The following is a 20382-nucleotide window of genomic DNA, read 5'->3' on the forward strand; positions in this document are numbered from 1 at the left end:
TCATGTCCCACAACAATCTATACCACTATTACTACTACTATACAACTCCCTCATTACTCCCTGTTCCTATTGACCCTAACATAGACATTAAAATCAAACAAATCCTAACCAACAGAGCTATGGCACAACCCTAATACATGCTACCCATGAATGAATTAATTAGTTTATTAATTAAAGCTTCAAAGTACAACCAAATCAGATCGTATGCACTCCCCAAAGACTTGCCTTTAATTGGCTGTGTTTATTTCTCTAAATAATTACTAAAACAGTAAATTATTCATTCCTTCACATGGGAAACTTCTTTAAGACAAATAAATAGACTTCATGATCTGGTCAGTCGTCCAAGAACTAGGCAGGACTTTTTTCCTTTTTGACGCTTTAAAAGACTTTGGAGCTCGTGTTCATTTCTATCATCTTTTTCGTTACAAGGAATCATGGTTCTCTCTAGATGCTGTTTTTATGTTTACTCCCTTGCCCACAGGAAGAATGTTTAATTGTTTAAAATAACCAAAAGAAAGAAGCAGAAACCCCCTTCCTCCTCCAAAGCTTCCATTCCATGCAATCATGCATGGATTCGTCAGGACAGTCTTGCACTATTATTATTTCATTACATGCAAAAACTTCTTTCTTGTGACTGACCAGAACTGACATATTAACAGCATTTTATACAGAGCCATTCAAGGGCGATTATTAACACAATTAATTGAGTTCAGATGAGAATATGAGAGAGATATGAAAGCCAAGGCTACTGCATGGAAAAACACTAGAGATCAGACATGATCATCAGATGTTGTAACACACATAAGCATATGTGTTTGGATAAAAACTATTTGCTGTGATCTACTTTACTATTAATGGAGAATAGAGTTGCAACCTCTTATTCTCAGAATTGCATTCAAAAGAGAAAAAAAAGATCTTCAATACCCAACTCCTATGACATATAAACGACCACTCAGAAGCAACCCACTTGTGCAAAATAACACAACACTAACAGAAGACATCATAGCACCCAACAGCTTCAGGTGAAGAAAGCATGGCCATGCATGCTTTATTGGGTTTATCAATCTACAGCCGAAGTCTGTGAGTCTTATCTTTATGATTTGGATGCTGTCATAACATGTCCTCCACTTCATGCACTAAAAGGGAGATCACAGTATCACAAGACTAGAAAAGTGGAATCGCCATCAGTTTTAAGCTTGATCTGCAACAAAATCATCAAACCCCACTAACATGAATCTCCTTCAAAATTGACTTCTCCTTGGTTTTATGCTTTATAGATGTGACGTATCGAAGGTGGTTGAGTTTCTTTTCTACCACAGAACCTAGGTGATCCCTTTTGAAGATAGAACTCCTTTGTAACCCCCACCACTTATCAGAATAAAATGTGCCCAATGACCTTTTGAGCTCTAAACATGCTCTCTATTATCCTTACACCTCTCTTTTTTTACCCTAGCTTTCCTTTTCATTGATAATGATTTTCACCCATTTGGGTGATGGGATGCAAACTTTCCTGGGTCTTGAACTTTTTTTCTCCTTGGTTGTGATTATATGTATGTGTTGGCACAGTATTTTTATCATCTTTATCCACTTAGTGTTACTTCACTCATGTCGGTCAAGTGTCCCTTACCTTAGCAAACCACTGCTCACAACGTTAACAATGTCTACTAGAAGAATAGAAATCTTCTCATCTAAGAGGAAAATATCATACATCTGTACCCTTCTTTTGTGTGAGAGAGAGGATCGAGAAGGGTGGGGTCGGGAAGTGGATATATAGCCAACATGGAAGATTTTAACCTATTTTTGACTCATCCTATGGTTTAATTTTTGTGTTTATGGAGGCTAATAATGAAGCTTTATTGAGTTTCAAGAATTTCAAGTTTGGCTTTCCTTGATCTGCGTTTAACAAGTATCATTGAAAGCTAGCTAGCTTTATAGGTATTATGATTTGATTTCCCTATACTGTGTGATTCAAAGATTGCATCTCAAAATGGAAGCTCTCCAATAAAGTTATCGCCTAGGGAAGATTATTAATACCTTTATATCTTATTATTTCTTCCTTGCTTTTACCAAGTAAGCTAGGCTTTACATCTCATCAGACTATTATTAGTCAATATTAAACACTGTCAACCCACCTATAATCGAGATTGAAAACTTTAATTTGTTTTGATTGTTTGGAGGCCCTGCGACCAATTAAAAATTAATGTAAATTCTTCAGTTGAGATCAATCAAAGAGAAAAAGGAAAAGAAAGGTAGAGATGAGTTACTCACTTTAGGACACAGATCAACATTTAGTCTACTTCAACTGAGCTCGTGGTGGGTTGATCATCCGGTCATTCTCATCCACTTTCTTGTTGACTGGTTAGTCAATCATATAGCATGTTATTAATGGACTTTTGGGTATGAAATTACCATCAAAACTCTCATTAGATGAGTTTGAATTTGCAACCTTGTTTGTTTATGTCTGTCAAGTGTCAAGCATACCAACAACCGTAATGAATACAAATTAGAATGAAAGTAGCCGCATTAGTACCTTGGATTCCATTAATGTGTATGTGTCCCCATTTGGGGCACTTCCATATTAGATAATTAGAAAGATGGCTTAAAGGCCTACAAGCAAATCTTGCCTTCAAGCAAATCTTTTCAAGGAACCAGATTAGTGCTTCATTAAATTTATTAATGTTTTCTTTGGAACTTTCAGCTACAAGAACGAAGAAGAACCAGTCAAATGACAGACTCAGACATGACCACAAATCATAACGTGGATCCAGCAAGATGGGTTTGTCGGCTCACTTCTCAAGGTGGGCAATGGAAGACACTGGTCATGATACTTGGGTAGAGTTTATAAGAACCAGACATTGATTACGGTAAGACAAGATACTGCTAATCTAATGTTGACAACACAACACGGTGGATTAAAATAAGTAATGAAGAAACTAATAAGTTTTAATGACAACTAGGGTGTGTAGTGATTCTGGACTATGGATGGAGTTCATGGCCAATCCAAGCGGGTGGAAATGTTTAGAGGGGGGACCTTTTTGCCCATCGTTTTGTGTCGAGGTTTGAGTAAACCAGTGGGACCTAAGCACAAACACCACGTACGCACAAAGCGTATCACTCTTTTTTGGAAGATGATTGCGGTCATATGGATGGATGGGGAACGGCAGGAGAAGCAGTCTTGATGAGCTTACTTTCTGTGAGATTTTTTTCTTCTTCTTCTTTTTCTACTTTGATCTTTCTTCATTTGTTTTCTTGTTTTTTGAAGAGAGAGTGAAAATGAAAGAGACAGAGATATAGAGAGGTGGGGAGCACATTTATGTGGGAGTTGAGAAAAAACCATACGCAAAATGGGTAGATACATGACTGTGTCGTATAGCTTTTAAGACTTTAGAGATGGTTAGGGTTTATGATGACCACAGCTTCCAACACAAACAGTTACAAGGGAGTTGTGGACCAAAGCCCTAACCGAAGAACCGCTGGCTTGTCTAGATAGTGCTATTTAAGGACCAACTGTGTTTGTCTTTTTGAACGAAATAGCTAAGAGTTATTGTCTATGTCCTAAGCGTTGAGGTGCGAAAGCTAAGCGCGTGTTTGGTAACGGTCTTTTAAAATAATGAAAAAAAATTCTTATGAAGGTGAAAAAGAGTTAGAAGTTGCATGTGAATGAAGTTTGGATTGCATGTCTTTCTTTAACGTAATTTTGATGTGTTTTTTGGTTTTGAGAACACCAAAACAAGTCAAAGTTGTTTTGCAAAAAATCTTCTAAAACAAGAAAATTTTACCGGTTCATTTTCTGAAAATGACAGAACGACCTATTTTGTTAAAAGTTTTTTGACATTCTTCAGCGTTCTGATAACAAAAGAACACAAAGACTATTCCTTGGCCTGTTACCAAACGCACTCTAAGGGTTAGAAGGAAAAGTCCCTTATTCAAAATGTATCTAAGTAAGATAAAGGGAAGGGAAGAGAGACATGATTACAACTTGTGTACGGATATCCTTTTGTCCACTTTATTTAATCTCATGAAGGTGATGGGCCAGAGAACTACCTGCTATCTCTATCTATCTAAGTCTCCCTTGTTCCTTTCCCTCCGTATAGTACTCTCTGGTGCCCTTCCCATGAAAGGGAATGAACATAGCTTCATGTTCCCCCAAAGGGTCCCCCATCAGACCTCACTCGGTCTCACTAATGGAAAGGAACACTAGACACATGAAAAGATAGAAGAGTTGGGATCGAGTCTAGATCATTTTTTTGAGGAAGGAGTACATAATGCTCCCTTGACATTTTTTAACTATGCAATAAGTGTGTGGTCTTACGCCTGAGTATTTATAAGATAATTCAAAAGTGAAAATTCATTAGATTTCACATTGATTTCTCTCCCTATTGTGTAGTGAAAGAGTGTCAGAATAACATTATTTGCTCTTGTGATGATGAGGTAATCTAGACTCCTAGAGGCATACACTCACCTAACATGTAGTAAAGAAATGTGAGGGGAACATAGACCTCTATATGACATAGGGTAAAGGATCTAGGTACCCATTCTTGTTATTTTTTATATACATTGTGTATTGTCCAAAATTTTTTGGGTGAGTATGATTTTATGTACGCATAGAAATTATTGTCTTGCTTTTGTCAAAAATAATTTCTTGTTTCTTTGACAAAAAAAAAAAATGCTTTTTAAAGATGTTACATTGTCTGTTCTTCAAGAACGTTTGAGACAATATCAAGATCAAGGATATTCTAAGGAAGCTAGCAAGAAAAATGAAAACTTTGGAAAACAACTAAGTTACTGGGTAAAAGAGGGTCTAAATCCTCTACATCTGAGTGCACAGTACACCCATCTTTTTCTCTCACAGCCCACCTGTGTCAATTGACAGGTGATCAGATACGCTGTGAGAGAAAAAAAATTCAGTGCACCATGCACTAAGGTGGAGAAAATCCAAATCCAAATCCAGTAAAAAATAGGCACGATGTCTTAAGCCCCAGCCACCACCGGTTCCCCAATTTACAAATCATCGATGACGAGGCAAGTTACAGACGGATTGGAAACATTTAGAAATGAAATCTGTGCGTTTTTAGTTTTTACATCACCATCTCATAAAATGGACCATCCATAGACCCATAACGGCAGATACAGTTCTCATGACAAGTAACACGTTTTTTCTGGCAGCAACTGCCGAGATCAATCCTTTACCAGGAAGAAGGGGAAAAGAAAAAAAGAAAAAAGAAACTAAGATCAATGCCAATTTATTTCAAAAAAGAATCATTAGTACTGGGAAAGATGATAATTCCCAAATCTGTATTTCACTTTTCCTACCACTAGATCCAGAAACATCATCGAGAACCTTATTGAATTCAATACACAAAGTGAACACGAACATGATTACTTAGAGATACCATGCTAATCATATTAATGCGAAAACATGTCAAGCTTTAACAAATACTTCTTGCTTTGTCAAGGGTTCAAATCTCTCCTTTCTAGAAAGAGATAAAATTCCGTCAAATATTTAAATTATATACAAATTAATCACCCTAAGGATGTAGTTGAGGTACAAGTAAGTTGGCCCAAACGAATCTCAATTTCAAAAAATAAAAAATAACACAACACTGGCATGGTTAGAACTTGACTATTCACAACAGGGATCAGGTCAGGGTTAGTCTTTTTCGAGTCCAACCGGACGGCCGATGGTTCCATCTATCTGATCCATTTTTTAAGACCATGGTCTATGCAGCTCCTGTCTTGCAATTCTTGCTCCTCTCCAGTTGTCTATGCAAATAGTCTTTCAGTCCCCTACACATTTTCTGCACCTCTGCGTCTCTTCTTCAACTCATAGGAATCCTCCATCTTGGTTCTTGCAAACTTCCCTTTTCCTCTTCAATTGTCTCTGCACACCTACTCTGCCTTATTTTCTCCCAACTAGGTTCTTTCAGAACCTTTATCTTTTATTCGCCAGAAGAGATGTTAACAGTGTTTTCTACCTCACGTATGGAAGCGCTGTGACAGAAAAACAGCTTGCCTGACAGTTTAGTCTCAAGCCACAGAATAAAAGCCAGTGAGAGAACCAAATCGCAAAAATGTGACAGCATATCAATCAAACACAGAAATGTCTCCATTCCAACAGCAAGAAGCAATGACATTGGCCATGATGGGGTGAAAGGCAACATCCACACATGCCTGTTCATATGCCTTTAGTTTATAAAGGAGCTCGGAGGATTTATAGTTATAGAAGTATATGCATCCATCAGAGGAACCTGAAGCAAGCTTCTCACCATCTATGGAGAAGTTGCACTTGATGGGAAACCCAAAAACTCCATGACTCTCATATCTCCTGTACTTGTCCAGCTTGAAAGGGGGTTTGGATGAGAAGATGGCTACGTAGTTACCATTGGATTGTGCAACAAAAAATGGCTCAAATGGATGATACCTAACACATGGACATGTATAAGCTTCCACATAAACCTGGATATACACACAAAAAAAAAAGAAGTAAAAACGAAAAAAATGTGAGCTCTTCTGATAATTCTAGGTCGACTAAAAACAGGTGGCAATTATGTCAACTCTTTAAGATTTTCAGTCACATTTATTAACATAAGAAAAACCAGGATGTGTAACACCTGAATAAGTTCCTCCAGGATGTGTAACATCTTAATAAGTCCTCTACAGGGTACAAATATCTAACACTACCTAGAGACTACCTTCAAAAGCAGGAAGGAATATCCCCGTGGCTGTCTCATTATACAGCAAAACCTAAACCATAAAGAGAAAAGGTTTTCAGCACTGAGGGTGAAGGATAAGTGCATTATATTGACTACAGTTTGAAGTCGATGATAGCCCCATACTGTTCCTTGATACCCGCCACACACCATTCAAAACCTTCAGTCAAAGGATTCTCTCTCCCTTGACCATAGAATTAAGGAAGAATGCTATCATTTCTACAATCTAATTTACCCAAATTTCAGAGGCTATTACAAAGACATAACATAGCAGCAACCTAGAATTCACAGACCACCACCAATGTGGGCATTTCATGCAATAATCAAATTATAGGGTGGAGCACACAAAAGGATGATAAGACAGAGGTGGTGTCAGATTGTATGACAAACATCAAACTATTAAGAAGCAACCAAAAAGCACGATAAGAAATAAATCAGGAGCACCAAACTGAGAAAACGGCCCTCCTTTTCTGCCAAACAGGTTGTAACCTCATCCTATATTCCTCTGGATAAAATTATCATCAATCTCTGGGTGAGCTGGATCATACAACTCTTACAGGTGAAAGTAATTCTCCCTGGGAATAAGTCATCCCAAGAACAAAGTCAACAACTGACTCCTACGGGGAAATACATCAAAGGGTCTGCATAGGGCTAGTTTTATCACTAATCCAATTAAACCAGCCAAGCATAGCAGTCTCAGCAAAAACTTTGGAAAGGCACTTCAACCTGTCATTTTGTAAATCATGAAGTTGATCTCCTTTTAGGTAAAAGCCTGAACTGTCTTATGTTTGCCAACTGGAGCTGAACATGGATGTGCTTCTAGCACAATGGTGGCAGCCTCTTACACAGAGGCAGTAAGACCAAGGAGGTCTTGGGTTCAAACAACTGTCCCTCCACACCTTCCGTCCTTAACCCCCCCCCCTTTCCCATCCCCTAGGCCTATAGGCCCCCGATCCTTGTGATTGGCTGATGATATAACCCCAAAAAAAACCTTGACCTGAACCATGCACAGATATATAGTTGATGCGAAATTGATGGGTTTTGAGTGATCACATGACCTACAACTCAGATGTTCTATGATCTCATAGAGTCACAGTAACCCAGGTTTCACAGCCAAGGCCATGATGTCGACTAAAAAACCCCCACAAATTTCTTACAGATGGGAAGCAATACTGTAACACAATAACATTGTCCATCAACGATGAAAAGTGCAATTTTACAGAACTTGTTTTAGTGGTGGAATTTTTTTAGCAAATGAGTGTCCCTCTTCTAGATTATTTGCAGAATCATGATGAGAAGTTTATACTTCGCATAAGGATCATAGCATAAAACAGTACAAGAGATAAATGCTTCTATCTTTATTCTTCACAAAGCAATTGAACAAGAATTTATCTACCAGATGAGGACCTACCTGATTTGATAAGGGTATTTGTCGCGTGACATCCCAAACAATGATAGAATTTTCACTCACATTGCCTCTGGACACATCACTGGAAGAGATGAAATGTTTGGCATCAGGACTGAATTCTATATCTAGGATTGGGCCCAACCCTCGAATGTACTCCTGAACTTCCTTGCCAACTCGAATATCCCAAAGTCTAATAAATCCTTTTGATCCTCCAGAAAGAAAGAGACTGTCATTTTCTGGATGGAACTTTATCACCCCCACAATTTGATCTTCTTTGAAAAGCTGAGTTTCTATACCTTTCTCAACATCAACTAACCTTGAAGAGCAGTCATATCCGGAAGAAAGCAGAGACAAACCATGCTGCGACCACCTCACATCCTTGACTGCAGCATTATGATTTTTAAAAACACGTGCTTTTTGCTGACTTCTGCTCCACACATTCCAAACACAGACAGTGCCATCCATTCCAGCAGAAGCAAGAAGATGGGCTGTGGAGCAAATCCAAATTAATGGTAGAAAGGAAAGAATATAACAGTAATCAAAGAAGCCAATCATCCCTAAGAATATAATAGTAACAAGAGAAACCAATAATGTCTTTCTCCGAGGGGTTTCAAGGAAACAAAACCATAGAACAGAAAAATATGCAAACTAACCAAGGCCCTGTCAACCTATTTGATTTCAGAAAATCCAAATTTTTCCATATCCAACTGGAAAGTTTGACAGAAGTTAAATAGGAATCAGACAACCACGTCAAGATTAGAAAAGAGAACTTATTTTTGTAAAAGAAAAATATGACAGGTGCCCTTCCACTCCAGTATAGCCATCAATGAGAGGCCCTGAATGTCTGACCTTACCCCTTGAGCAGTCATTGGCCTGGGAAAGTTGACTGCCCAACAGGTCAGCAGAGGTCAAATGCTTGCCTAAATGATATTCAGAATCATCCTTTTTTTATACATGACTGCCCCTAAGAAGGCTCTGCAATAATCTCCAACATCTTTAGGAATCTCCATATTTTTACCTCAACAGCGTTGGGGCTTTATTAATTTCCAAGTGCCTAAAGGCATCTCCATATCAGTTGCAAAATAGTTATGGGGAGGTTCATTGATCTCCAGGGGCTTCCAACCCTTTGATGTAGGAAAACACCCAAAATTTTTACGTAATTAAGGCTCTGTAAGCACAATATGAACAGTAGAATATTAATCCTAAAAAACTCACTAGATAAAGGAGGGTATAAACCACCTAATAAAGGTGAAGGAAGTACAAATTGAATCCTTGAAGGAGACGGAAGCAGGAAAAACATAGGGTGGGGGAGGGAGAAAAAGAATCTAATTTATATACTCAGAAATGAATCAAAGGAGCAGATCAGAGCAAGTTTGAAAAAAAGAAGGGGGGGGGGGGACTTACGGATTAGGTCTATTCTAAAATTATTAATCTTCAAAGTTTACTCGTCTCATATCTCAAATCTGAACTCCACTTTCATCTGCCCTCGCATCCAATACGGACCGCAACCACCACCATCACCATCAACAGCCTTAACCCCTGCAATCCAATCCAAATGGACCCACCCTCCCATGGCACCACACTCCCTGCCTCCTTCCTTTTCAATTCATTCAAACTGCTTGCTCAAGTCAATTCAACCTCGAAATCATGAGGAACCAACACTCCAAAACAAACAACCTTGGAGGTTCTTTGGCTTAACTATTATCCATGTCACTAGGTACTAAAGTTGGAATAATGGTTTTAAGGGCTAGGAGGGTGTCGGCTGAAATGACTTTAGGGACGTGCAGGTTTGTAAAGTTTGGCTTCAAGAGTAACACATGCAATTGATTCAAGTTGAATGGACAACAATTCGGATGGTAAAGCCAAGATGAAGATGGGTGGGCTAGTTTTAGGTTGTTAGACAGCATTGGTTTGAACAGATATTAGGTGTATGTACTTTGTACTTGTCACAAAACCAAACAGAATCTGATGCAACTCCTCCCAAAACATTTATCAAGTGGAAGTAGACCAAGAATTTCAGGTCTAATGTGTTGCAGTGGAATAGAAGTTGTATGTCGGAAGAGCAGCGAAATCAGCAGGAATGGCAGATGTGCCCATGATGATGAAGATCGTAAATGGAGAAATTGGATATTGTTGAGGTTGAGTTTTATGAGCAGATATGTGTAGGTAGACAAGTTGGAGGTAGTGCTGAAAACTATGATGTGCTACAACTTGGAAAATCAGAACACCTTGGAGGACAGTTTGTTGTGTAGGCAACAGTCAATGAGCAAGGATTTGTTTGCACCACACAGTGCAAATACACAACATAGTGTGATGGGATGGCAAAAAGAAAGATACGGAAGGAGGGAGGGGGGTTGGAAGCATGGTGAGCAAGAGACCCATAGGGGTTGGGTAAATGCATGAAGCACAGTGGGTGGATGGAATGGCGGAGAAGATTGGGTGCGGATGCCAGAAGTGTATGGCCACAATGGTGAAAGGTGGTGATGGTGGCAGTTGTGGTTGGCTGGGTCAAGTATGAAAGTGGAGGTAAAGACAGCGGTTTGGGTGGGACATCTGGGGATGATGTTGAAAAAGGTAAAATGGAAATTTTATCATTCCAAGTATAATCAGTGCAGAAGGCATCTAATCTGTCATTATTCAAAGGATGGTTAACACAAAAGACTTCCCTTTTTCCCTTTTCTTTTAATTTCTTAATTACTAAGTCTAGGCACCTTCATCTAATTTACCCCCAAAAGAATCCAACGTGAAAATTAAATAATAAAATTAGAAATTGATGAGACATTAGCAAAATGATGAATAGAGGTCCAGTTGAGAGAGATGCAATTTTTCTGAAATTTCTGATAGGGTGGCAGTGAAGGCATTGCTAGTGAATCCACACAGAAAATGAACTATAACTGAAGAATTCAGAGCCAGCTTCTGCGAATGACATGCAGAGAAGCAAAATCAGAAAATATAATAGACTGAAGAGTATGAATGATATGTTGGATATTATCATGGTGGGAGGCGAGATCTCGCGAGATATCTCGTTTTTTCAGCTTGGCGAGACGAGATGGAGGGCGAGAGCAGCGAGTTGGGATATCTCGCTCGATATCTCGCAATATCTCGCTATATCTCGCCATATCTCGCCCTGGATCTCGCTGGAACTCTCAATTTTCACTTTTTTTTTTGTGGATTTTGGCTGAATTTTCACTTGCAACTACTCTTAGCACATCTACAACAAGGAAGATCAATCATTCTTTACTTGTCTTATGAATTTATGATTTAATGACTTATATAGAACTTCTAATGGTTGTATAATTATTTTATTCTTGAAAATTAAGATTTTGATACTCATATGGATGGAATTTTGATAACATTTAAGTTAGTTGATGCATTTGATATACTTGCATTTCATTTATATGCCTCAAAGGGTCTATATTACATGTTGTATAACATTGCATTCCCTAATCCTACTACATTTCGGTTTCACACTATGGGTAGACTTAGAAATCATACATAGGGTTGTTTCTAACAAATCCAAGGCCACCAACGTGTTCAAAAGGCCTTAAATAAGTTAAAAACCAAGTTTTAACCCAATTGGGACCCTAAAACCCACCAAGATGGGACACCGAGTTGACACCAAAAAGTTGTATATCTCGACCGAGATCTCACCGAGATTGTCGAGATCTCTCTTTTTCAAGGTGGCAAGATCTCTCGAGAGAGCGAGATCTTCTACCATGGATATTATAAGTATGTATGAAAAAAAAAAAAGAGAAAAAATGAATGAATCACAGTTTATGCAAGAATTCAGCAGCTGAATACAAGTATTTAGGTTTCTGAGACAAAAAATATGAACCCAAACCGAAGGGGATGACGCAACCAAGAGTTAGGAAACCCCAATATTTGGGTCACTCTGGCCCATCCAAGAGTATAACAATTGAGTATTAAATAATTGATAGCAACTAATAATAAACTGAAGATTCCAAATTAAGGGTGGCAATTTGGTGACTAAACAGAATCTTAGAGGGAAAAGTTGACAGATGAATCTGAATAGAGATACATGAGTAATTACTGATCATTGGCGGCGAGAGCACTGAAGCACAGCCCATTTTTTCCTCATTAGCTTCCATCAAACCTCCCTTGCATGGAGAGGGGATAAGCTACAAAGTAGCAATCCAGCAAAATAGAAACTATCCTTAATGTATTCATACTTCTACTTAATCTTCAGAAATGAATTTGGACACCAATAAAATCTATCTTGTTCTTGCAGTTACCTACCAATAAAGTAAATAAAGAATCCCAAGAACGTAACTTGAAAGGCACAGCCAATTAGTCGAATCTAAGACTTAAGCCACAAGGAGCTTTCAAGTTATCCTTTATGGGCCTAAATATGGCCCATTAGTTGACTCTAAGACTTAAGCCACAAAGGGCTTTCTGGATTGTTTCCATCGCTGGCCCATACGTGGCCCAAAGATGGGGTGGTTCAATGGTGGTTCAGGATTGGCTGTTTCTGCTTCAACCTCAATCGACCGTCATAAGCCTTAAGTTATGAAGATTTTGCTTGGGATTTTTGGTTTGCCCTATGGGGTCTATGTTTCCTCAGATATTCAACAATCACCTTACACCTATGGCTTCACACGGGAAGCAGCTTCAAAAAGAGAGAGGCGGGGAGGAAGAAGTTTATTTTCCTCCAAAGAAAGGAGAAAAAAATCTAGCTAGTTTAAACTTCAATCATGAAGTGACAACCATATATTTAAGAATGTCTAGGCAAGAACATCTCTGTTTTTTCCGGAGATTGAGGAATGCCAATCAGATGGATAAGTAAGATCCCAACAAAATGTTCTTGGATCACTCTGAATTTGAATTTTGTTGCTCCATGGGCAATGAAGATCTTGCAAACTCGACTGCAGCTTTTGGGGCTGATTGGTGGAACAGAAGGATGTCATGTTTTGACATTTGCAGGGAGGAGAGACTAGCTCCTGGTGTTAGCTATGGAGCTGTTTGCTATTTATAGAGGAATCTGACACTGCATTGATAGAGTTTTGGTGGAGATCTCAATTCCAGCAGAGTCCAAGAAGGCTGTAGATATCATAGATGACAGGACAAAAAGCAAATGTAAGGGACAAGAAATTGAAAGGTAAAGTCCAGAATTCAGCCTGTCCACTACTCTGTAGGGAGGTTGCAGGTGTGGAGAGAACAGAACCAGCCAACAGACTTCATGAAATGAGTCTTTAGGGAATTGGAGCAGAGATGACTTGAATTCCTTTCAGTTTCCCCATTGAATTGATGGATCTTGTAGTGAACAATGCAGATTTGCAAATATATTACAGTAACTTATGTTTGGGACAATGCTTAGAAGGGGATTCCCTTCTTCCCCCTAGCTTAGGGGTACCCATAGTTGTCAAGGTGTCGCCTAGTTGTCCAGGTAGTGACCAACAATGCTTGGCGACTGTCGCTTTAAGGGAATACAAAAAAGCAGATGCCTTAGTGCCCAAGGCATCGCCAAGGCATCCAGGCGGGCACCTTGGCAACCAAGTGTCAGCCTTTTCGTTTTTTTAATTTTTTATAAAGATTCTAAATCAAAGGCTGATGTTTCTCAGCCCATTTGTTTCCAATACATGAATCAATTGGTCAAAAGTATACTGGAATGCCTTTAGGCACTACATGGGATCATAATTAAAAAAAGGGGAAAAAATGAAAACAAATTCTTATTCCTCATGATACTCGACATGAAGAGCTCCACCGAAGTTCTTTCACTTCTTCCATCATCGCCGGCAGTATTCTTCTTCTCTGGCAACCAAAGGTGAATTCCCTACTCTCCGGCAACGTTTTTTATTTTTTTATTTTTTAATTACTTTGAGACTTAAATACCTAGTCGCCGATGCAAACACCGGAGTTTACAGCAAGCCAGCGACCATCTCCGGCATCTTCGGTGGTTTTCTTTCCAACCCAAGCTGAGTCACCTTCTCGGTGCCCCCAAAAAACCCCTTTTTTTCCCCCTTTTTTTTTTTTTTTTGGGTGCTCCCCCCTTCGCCCCCCCCCCCCCCCCCCCCCCCCTACCCCCCTCCTTTTTTTTTTTTTTTTTTTTTTTTTTTTTTTTTTTTTTTTTTTTTTTTTTTTTTTTTTTTTGTTTTTTTTTTTTTTTTTTTTTTTTTTTTTTTTTTTTTTTTTTTTGAATGTTGATTCACTCTTTTGTTTTTTGGATTGTTTTTACTAATGTGTTTTGTGCTAGATTGCTATTTTTTGTTTGGTTTTTTCTTCTTTAATTATGGTTCTGAAACCTGAGATACTTAAATATGTTGTTGTTCAGTTGTTCTGTCCTACAATGGTGAACTCTGAGATTCTGAATTTGGTTTCTTCTTCTTTAATTACTGTGTTAAGTACCTGAATGAGGTTACTTAACAAGGTGGAATAACTCAAGAAGAAAAACGAGACTTTGAATAAAAGTTGAATAAGAAACAATATAATCTACCAGCAGTAGGTGATTCCTACGGCTACCCAAGAGCAATGGCTCTCACATAAACTTCTCTCTATATCCTTTCTACTCATCCTCCCCCCTATTTATAGCAATTACATTCCTATCGAATTAATTAACAAAATCAGCCTACTTCGAGTAGGACTCTTCAAAAGAAACCTAACTGTAATGTAACTCTAACCTAGATGTATTATGACTCTTGACTCTCTAAATCTAATTCTAATAACCTTAACGCAGAAGGACTCTTCATGCTTCAAATTTGCCGATGCTTTGAATGCACTAGGACTCTGCTGAAAACGACGAGGACTCTCTTCACTCTTCAAACTGTCAATCGTTTCCTTGGGAGTGCTTTCCTTGTCGAATATAGACTCTTGATATCAGGGGCTTATCAATACTCCCCTCCAAAAGTTTCACCTTGTCCTCAAGGTGAAAATCTGGAAAGTGGGACTGTATTTCAGCATAAGATTCCCAAGTATTTTCACAAGGTGGCAGTCCTTTCCATTGAATCAAAACCTCCAGCAACCCTTGAGTAGAGAAACGAATGTTGAGCAAGGCTTCGGGTGTGAGCTGCAACTCGCCATTTCCCGCAAACAAGTTGGAAGCGGCTGCGGCTTAATGTGCTGCCCAAGGTGCTCGCTTCAAGCGTGAAACGTGAAACACCGGGTGGATCCGTGAATCATCGGGTAAACGTAGACGATAGGCGACTGGTCCCACCGGCTCAATGATCTGAGTACGGCCCATAGTAGCGATGGCTGAGTTTCTCATTGGGCCGTTTGGCGAGTTCTCGGAAGCGATAAGGTTGTAGCTTAAGAAAAACTTCATCCCCCACTTGATAATGCACTTCCCTACGCTTTGAATCCGCGGAATTGCACATCCTATCTTGGGCCACCCGCAGATTTGTTTTGAGATCCTCCAACACCTGATTGCGCTTTCGGAGGAACACATCAACCTCATCCACTTTAGATCGACCATCCTCCCAACACGAGAAGAGAGGGGGGTCTCGTCCATACACAACCTGAAAGGGAGTCATTTTTGTGGCTGAATGAAACGTCGTATTGAACCAATATTCGGCCCACGGTAACCAATTAATCCAGTCTTTCGGTTGGCGAGCGCAAAAACATCGTAGGTAAATTTCAAGGCTGCGATTTACCACCTCTGTTTGACCATCCGTTTGAGGATGGTAGGCGCTGCTGAACTTGAGGTTGGTACCCGCTAATTTAAAAAGCTCCATCCAAAAATTACTAAGGAAGACACGATCTCGATCGGAGACGATGGTTCGAGGGAACCCATGCAAGCGGATAACCTCCTTGCTGAACGAGATAGCCACATCCTTGGCGGAATAAGGGTGTGAAAGAGCGATGAAATGCGCGTATTTGGATAGCCGATCAACTACAACAAGCACGGTATCTCCACTCTTAGTCCTGGGTAACCCACCAATAAAATCCATGCTAATGTCTTCCCAAATGCGATCTGGAATTGGTAGTGGTTGAAGGAGTCCAGCGGGTTTCATGGCTTGATATTTACTGCGCTGACAAGCATCACAACTAGCCACAAATTCGAGGACAGCAGCCTTCATTCCTACCCGGTATACCCACAGTGCTAATCGCTTTGTAAGTCCTCAAAAACCCTGAATGCCCACCGAATGGGGTAGAATGATACTCTGAAAGTAATTTGGGAATTAATGGTGACCCATCGGGGATGACTAACCGATTCTTATAGAGTAAGGTGCCCTTTTGAAGCTGGTAGCTGGGGTAGTCCTGGGATCCCTTCAACAAGGCTTGAACGATCTTCTGGTAACGGTCCGAGGCGTGTACCGCTGTATCTAGTCCCTCACTTTCCTGCCAAGTTGCTGTTGTCATCGAATAAAGCTGCTTATCATCCTGCGACCTTCGCGAGAGAGCATCGGCGGCTTTGTTTTCGCTACCCGGACGATACAATATCTCAAAATCAAATCCCAAAAGTTTCAAGACCCACTTTTGTTGATCAGTAGCCACAATGCGTTGTTCCAAAGCAAATATTTCAGACTTTTCGATCCGTTCGTACTTTGAAATGTCTCCCCATCAAGTAATGACGCCATTTTTGAATGGCAAGTACTATTGCCATTAGTTCTTTCTCATGACGGACTTGGTTTGTGCGCGAGGGGACAACACTTGGCTCCAGGTAGGCAATGGGATGGCCCTCTTGCATCAAAACCGCACCCAGCCCAAAACCCGAAGCATCGGTCTCTACCAAAAACTCTTTCGTGAAATCAAGCGTCACCAATCTTTGGAACGGTTGTCATGGCTGTCTTGAGGGCATTAAACGCCGTCGTTGCCTCGTTACCCCACTGAAATGCATCTTTCTTCAATAAGTTTGTGAGTGGAGCGGCAATTTTACCATAATTTCGGACGAATCTGCGGTAATATCCGGTTAATCCTAAAAACCCTCGCAAGGCTTTAAGATTGGCGAGTTGGGGCCACTCCACCATGCACTTAATCTTCCGTGGGTCCGCCGTGACTCCGTCTTTAGATATGATATGTCCTAAATACTCCAGGTGTAGCAACCCCAAACATGCATTTTTTTCGGTTGACTACAAGGTGGTCTTGTGTGAGAAGTATAAAGGTGGTTCGCAAATGGGCCACATGTTCCTCCATGGTCTTGCTATACACCAAAATATCGTCAAAGAACACCAAAATAAATTTTCGCAAGTGTTCTCGAAATACCTCATGCATTAGTGATTGAAATGTGGCTGGAGCATTCGAGAGCCCAAACGGCATCACCAGGAACTCGTAATGCCCATTATGTGTACGAAAAGCCGTCTTTTCTTCATCACCTTCCGTCATTCTAATTTGGTGGTATCCCGCTTTCAAATCAAGCTTGGTAAACACCGTGGCTCCGCCTAGCTCATCCAACGATTCGTCAATTGCGGGAATGGGAAACTTGTCGGGAATTGTGAGTTTATTCGAGGCACGATAGTCCACGCTGAAACGCCATCCGCCATCCTTCTTTCGAACCAACGATCTTGGATCGGGAGTAAGGACTCACACTAGGTCGTACCAATCCTGCTTGTTAACATTTCCTGTACCAATCTTTCGACCTCGTTCTTTTGAGAATGTGGGTAACGATAGGGTCGAATATTAGGTGGGTTACTCCTCTCGGCTAACCGTATCTGGTGGTCTTGCTTCCTTCTTGGCGGCAATTCAGTTGGTTCAGCAAATAATTGAGCAAAGTCAGTTAATAAATGTGACACTGCTGTACTCTCTTGTACCTCTATATCGTCTCCGACGGGATGCTGAGGTTGTAGCCAGTATCCATCACCACCTGCTTGAACCGACTGTAGCACACTCTTCAATGTTGTTTCTAATCGCAGCAAGGTTGGATCCCCATTTAGTTTCACGGGTCGTCCCTGCCACTCAAAGCTCATGGTTCTCAAGCGCCAATTACTGCGTACTTCCCCTAGTGTCTGCAGCCATTCTACGCCCAAGATTATATCAATGCTACCCAAATTGAAAGGGTAAAAATTTTGCACAAAGACCTCGCCGCCTAGCTGAATCGGAATCTGTCGACAAATCCCCGTACCTTTGCTAATCGTCCCATCGCCCAAAGCAACCTGAAATTTTGTTTTCTGGATTTCCAATCCCAACGGCTCCACCAACTCTTGAGCGACGAAATTGTGCGTTGCTCCACAATCGATCAGAATGATGACTTCATAGCCATTTATTTGTCCCGTTAGTTTCAGTGTGTGTGGTGAATCGATCCCCACCAAAGAGGTATGCGAGAGTTCCGTCTCAAGCACCGGCTCCATATCGTCATCATTGATCACTCCTTCCGCTGCTGCAACCACGGACTATCATCGTCGTGGAGTAACAGCAACCTTAGTTGCTTCAGAGGGCATCGATGGCCTTTGGAGTATGGGCCGTCACACCTGAAACATACCCCTTTGTCCATTTTATCTTTGATTTCTTCCTGGGATAACCAACGTGAGCGTCCTGAGCTCCCCGTCGCAGCGGTAGTTGCAGGTCGAGATTGTGAAGAGGAAGACGCGGGTTCACTTATTTGGTTTGGCCGAACTGAACCGTTAAAGCTTTGGTTCATTCCGGTTCCCTGAACCGTATTGGTTCCTTTAATATTGGTGTTGGGTGGGCTGAAGTTAATAACACGTGAGGTTAGATTTTGGGCTGATTGAGTGGTTGGGCCAAAAGAGGTTTCTTATTTTCCCCACTCCATTTTTGTCCTCCACGGCTTGGGCAGGTCCATTATTTGGCCCAAATTGGTGAGCCCAAATAATCGAACTTCAGCCCTTACTTCTTCATTTAAACCAGCGAAAAACACCCCCTTCAACCATTCTCCATCTACCGCTCCGCTCTGCTTTGCTAATTTCTCAAACCCTTCTCTATATGCTGCAAACGTTCCACTTTGCTTGTGATTAATCAATGCTTCTTGGGAGTCTTCAGTTGTCTTTGAGTTAAATCGATAGATCATTGATTCTTTCAAGTTTCTCCATGATGACAATGGCTGCTGCGGTTCTCGGAAGCGTATCCATCCTAGTGCTGCACCTTCAAAACAAAGGGTTGCGAGTTCGAGTTTCTCTTCATCGCCGAGTTTGTACAGATCAAAGTACCTTTCAGCTCGTGCGATCCATCCCATCGGATCTTCCCCCGTGAAAATTGGCATCTCAAGATGTCTAGGAAGGAAGTCTCTCGGTTTCTCTGGTTCGATCGTACGCTTGCTGTAATCTGGAACTCCATCGGTTCTAGTCACCTCCGGCATTAAGGTATGCATCTCTGCTGATTTTCCTTGCGATAACATGAACCTTAATTCATCTCTAAACTCGTCATTGGCCTTTTCTCCTTTCTCTATGTTTTGTGCTAGGAGTCCCACTTGACCTTGAATCTCTTTCACGATACTTTCCAATTCCTCTACCCTCTGCTCCATTCAACTCTTGACCATTCCCCTAGAATCGATGGCTCTGATACCAATTTGTTAAGTACCTGAATGAGGTTACTTAACAAGGTGGAATAACTCAAGAAGAAAAACGAGACTTTGAATAAAAGTTGAATAAGAAACAATATAATCTACCAGCAGTAGGTGATTCCTACGGCTACCCAAGAGCAATGGCTCTCACATAAACTTCTCTCTATATCCTTTCTACTCATCCTCCCCCCTATTTATAGCAATTACATTCCTATCGAATTAATTAACAAAATCAGCCTACTTCGAGTAGGACTCTTCAAAAGAAACCTAACTGTAATGTAACTCTAACCTAGATGTATTATGACTCTTGACTCTCTAAATCTAATTCTAATAACCTTAACGCAGAAGGACTCTTCATGCTTCAAATTTGCCAGTCGCCTGAATGCACTAGGACTCTGCTGAAAACGACAGGACTCTCTTCACTCTTCAAACTGTCAATCGTTTCCTTGGGAGTGCTTTCCTTGTCGAATATAGACTCTTGATATCAGGGGCTTATCATACTGTTTTTTTTTTTTTTTTTTTTTTTTTTTTTTTTTTTTTTTTTTTTTTTTTTTTTTTTTTTTTTTTTTTTTTTTTTTTTTAATATGGTTTGTTCTTTGATGTTGGTTACTTGGTTTTCTTAGTTGAAGGAAAACCAAGCTTTCAGAATTCAGATATTGGGTTTTGAGTTTGTACTTTGGAGGAATCAGGCACTTAATTATAAGGAAACTATAGGTCAATGAGAAATAATTCTGCTGTGTTAGTAATATTTTGTTTTTTAAATCTGTTGTGTTCTTTTGTAATGACATTTTTTTTTGCTGTATTCTTTTATAATATTCTTTTGTAGGTTATAATGAGAAATATTTTGCTGTATTCTT

General features: G+C 40.2%; 1 protein-coding gene across 1 annotated transcript in view; it reads right to left on the reverse strand.

Annotated features, from left to right (window-relative positions):
• Positions 1–5187: 5187 nt before the first annotated feature.
• The window catches only part of LOC149004419 (Transducin/WD40 repeat-like superfamily protein), a 32972-nt gene continuing 17777 nt past the window's right edge, over positions 5188–20382 (reverse strand). Inside the window, exons 5-6 of the mRNA XM_089168013.1 lie at positions 8122–8606; positions 5188–6456 (exon numbers count right to left, since the gene is read on the reverse strand). Coding sequence (XP_089024139.1) covers positions 6085–6456; positions 8122–8606 — 857 coding nt within the window. The 3' untranslated portion in view covers positions 5188–6084. The remainder of the gene's footprint in view (positions 6457–8121; positions 8607–20382) is intronic.

Source organism: Hakea prostrata, chromosome 9 (genome assembly GCF_041222555.1).
Source record: "Hakea prostrata isolate BN-2017 chromosome 9, UWA_Hpros_2, whole genome shotgun sequence".
NCBI lineage: Eukaryota > Viridiplantae > Streptophyta > Magnoliopsida > Proteales > Proteaceae > Hakea > Hakea prostrata.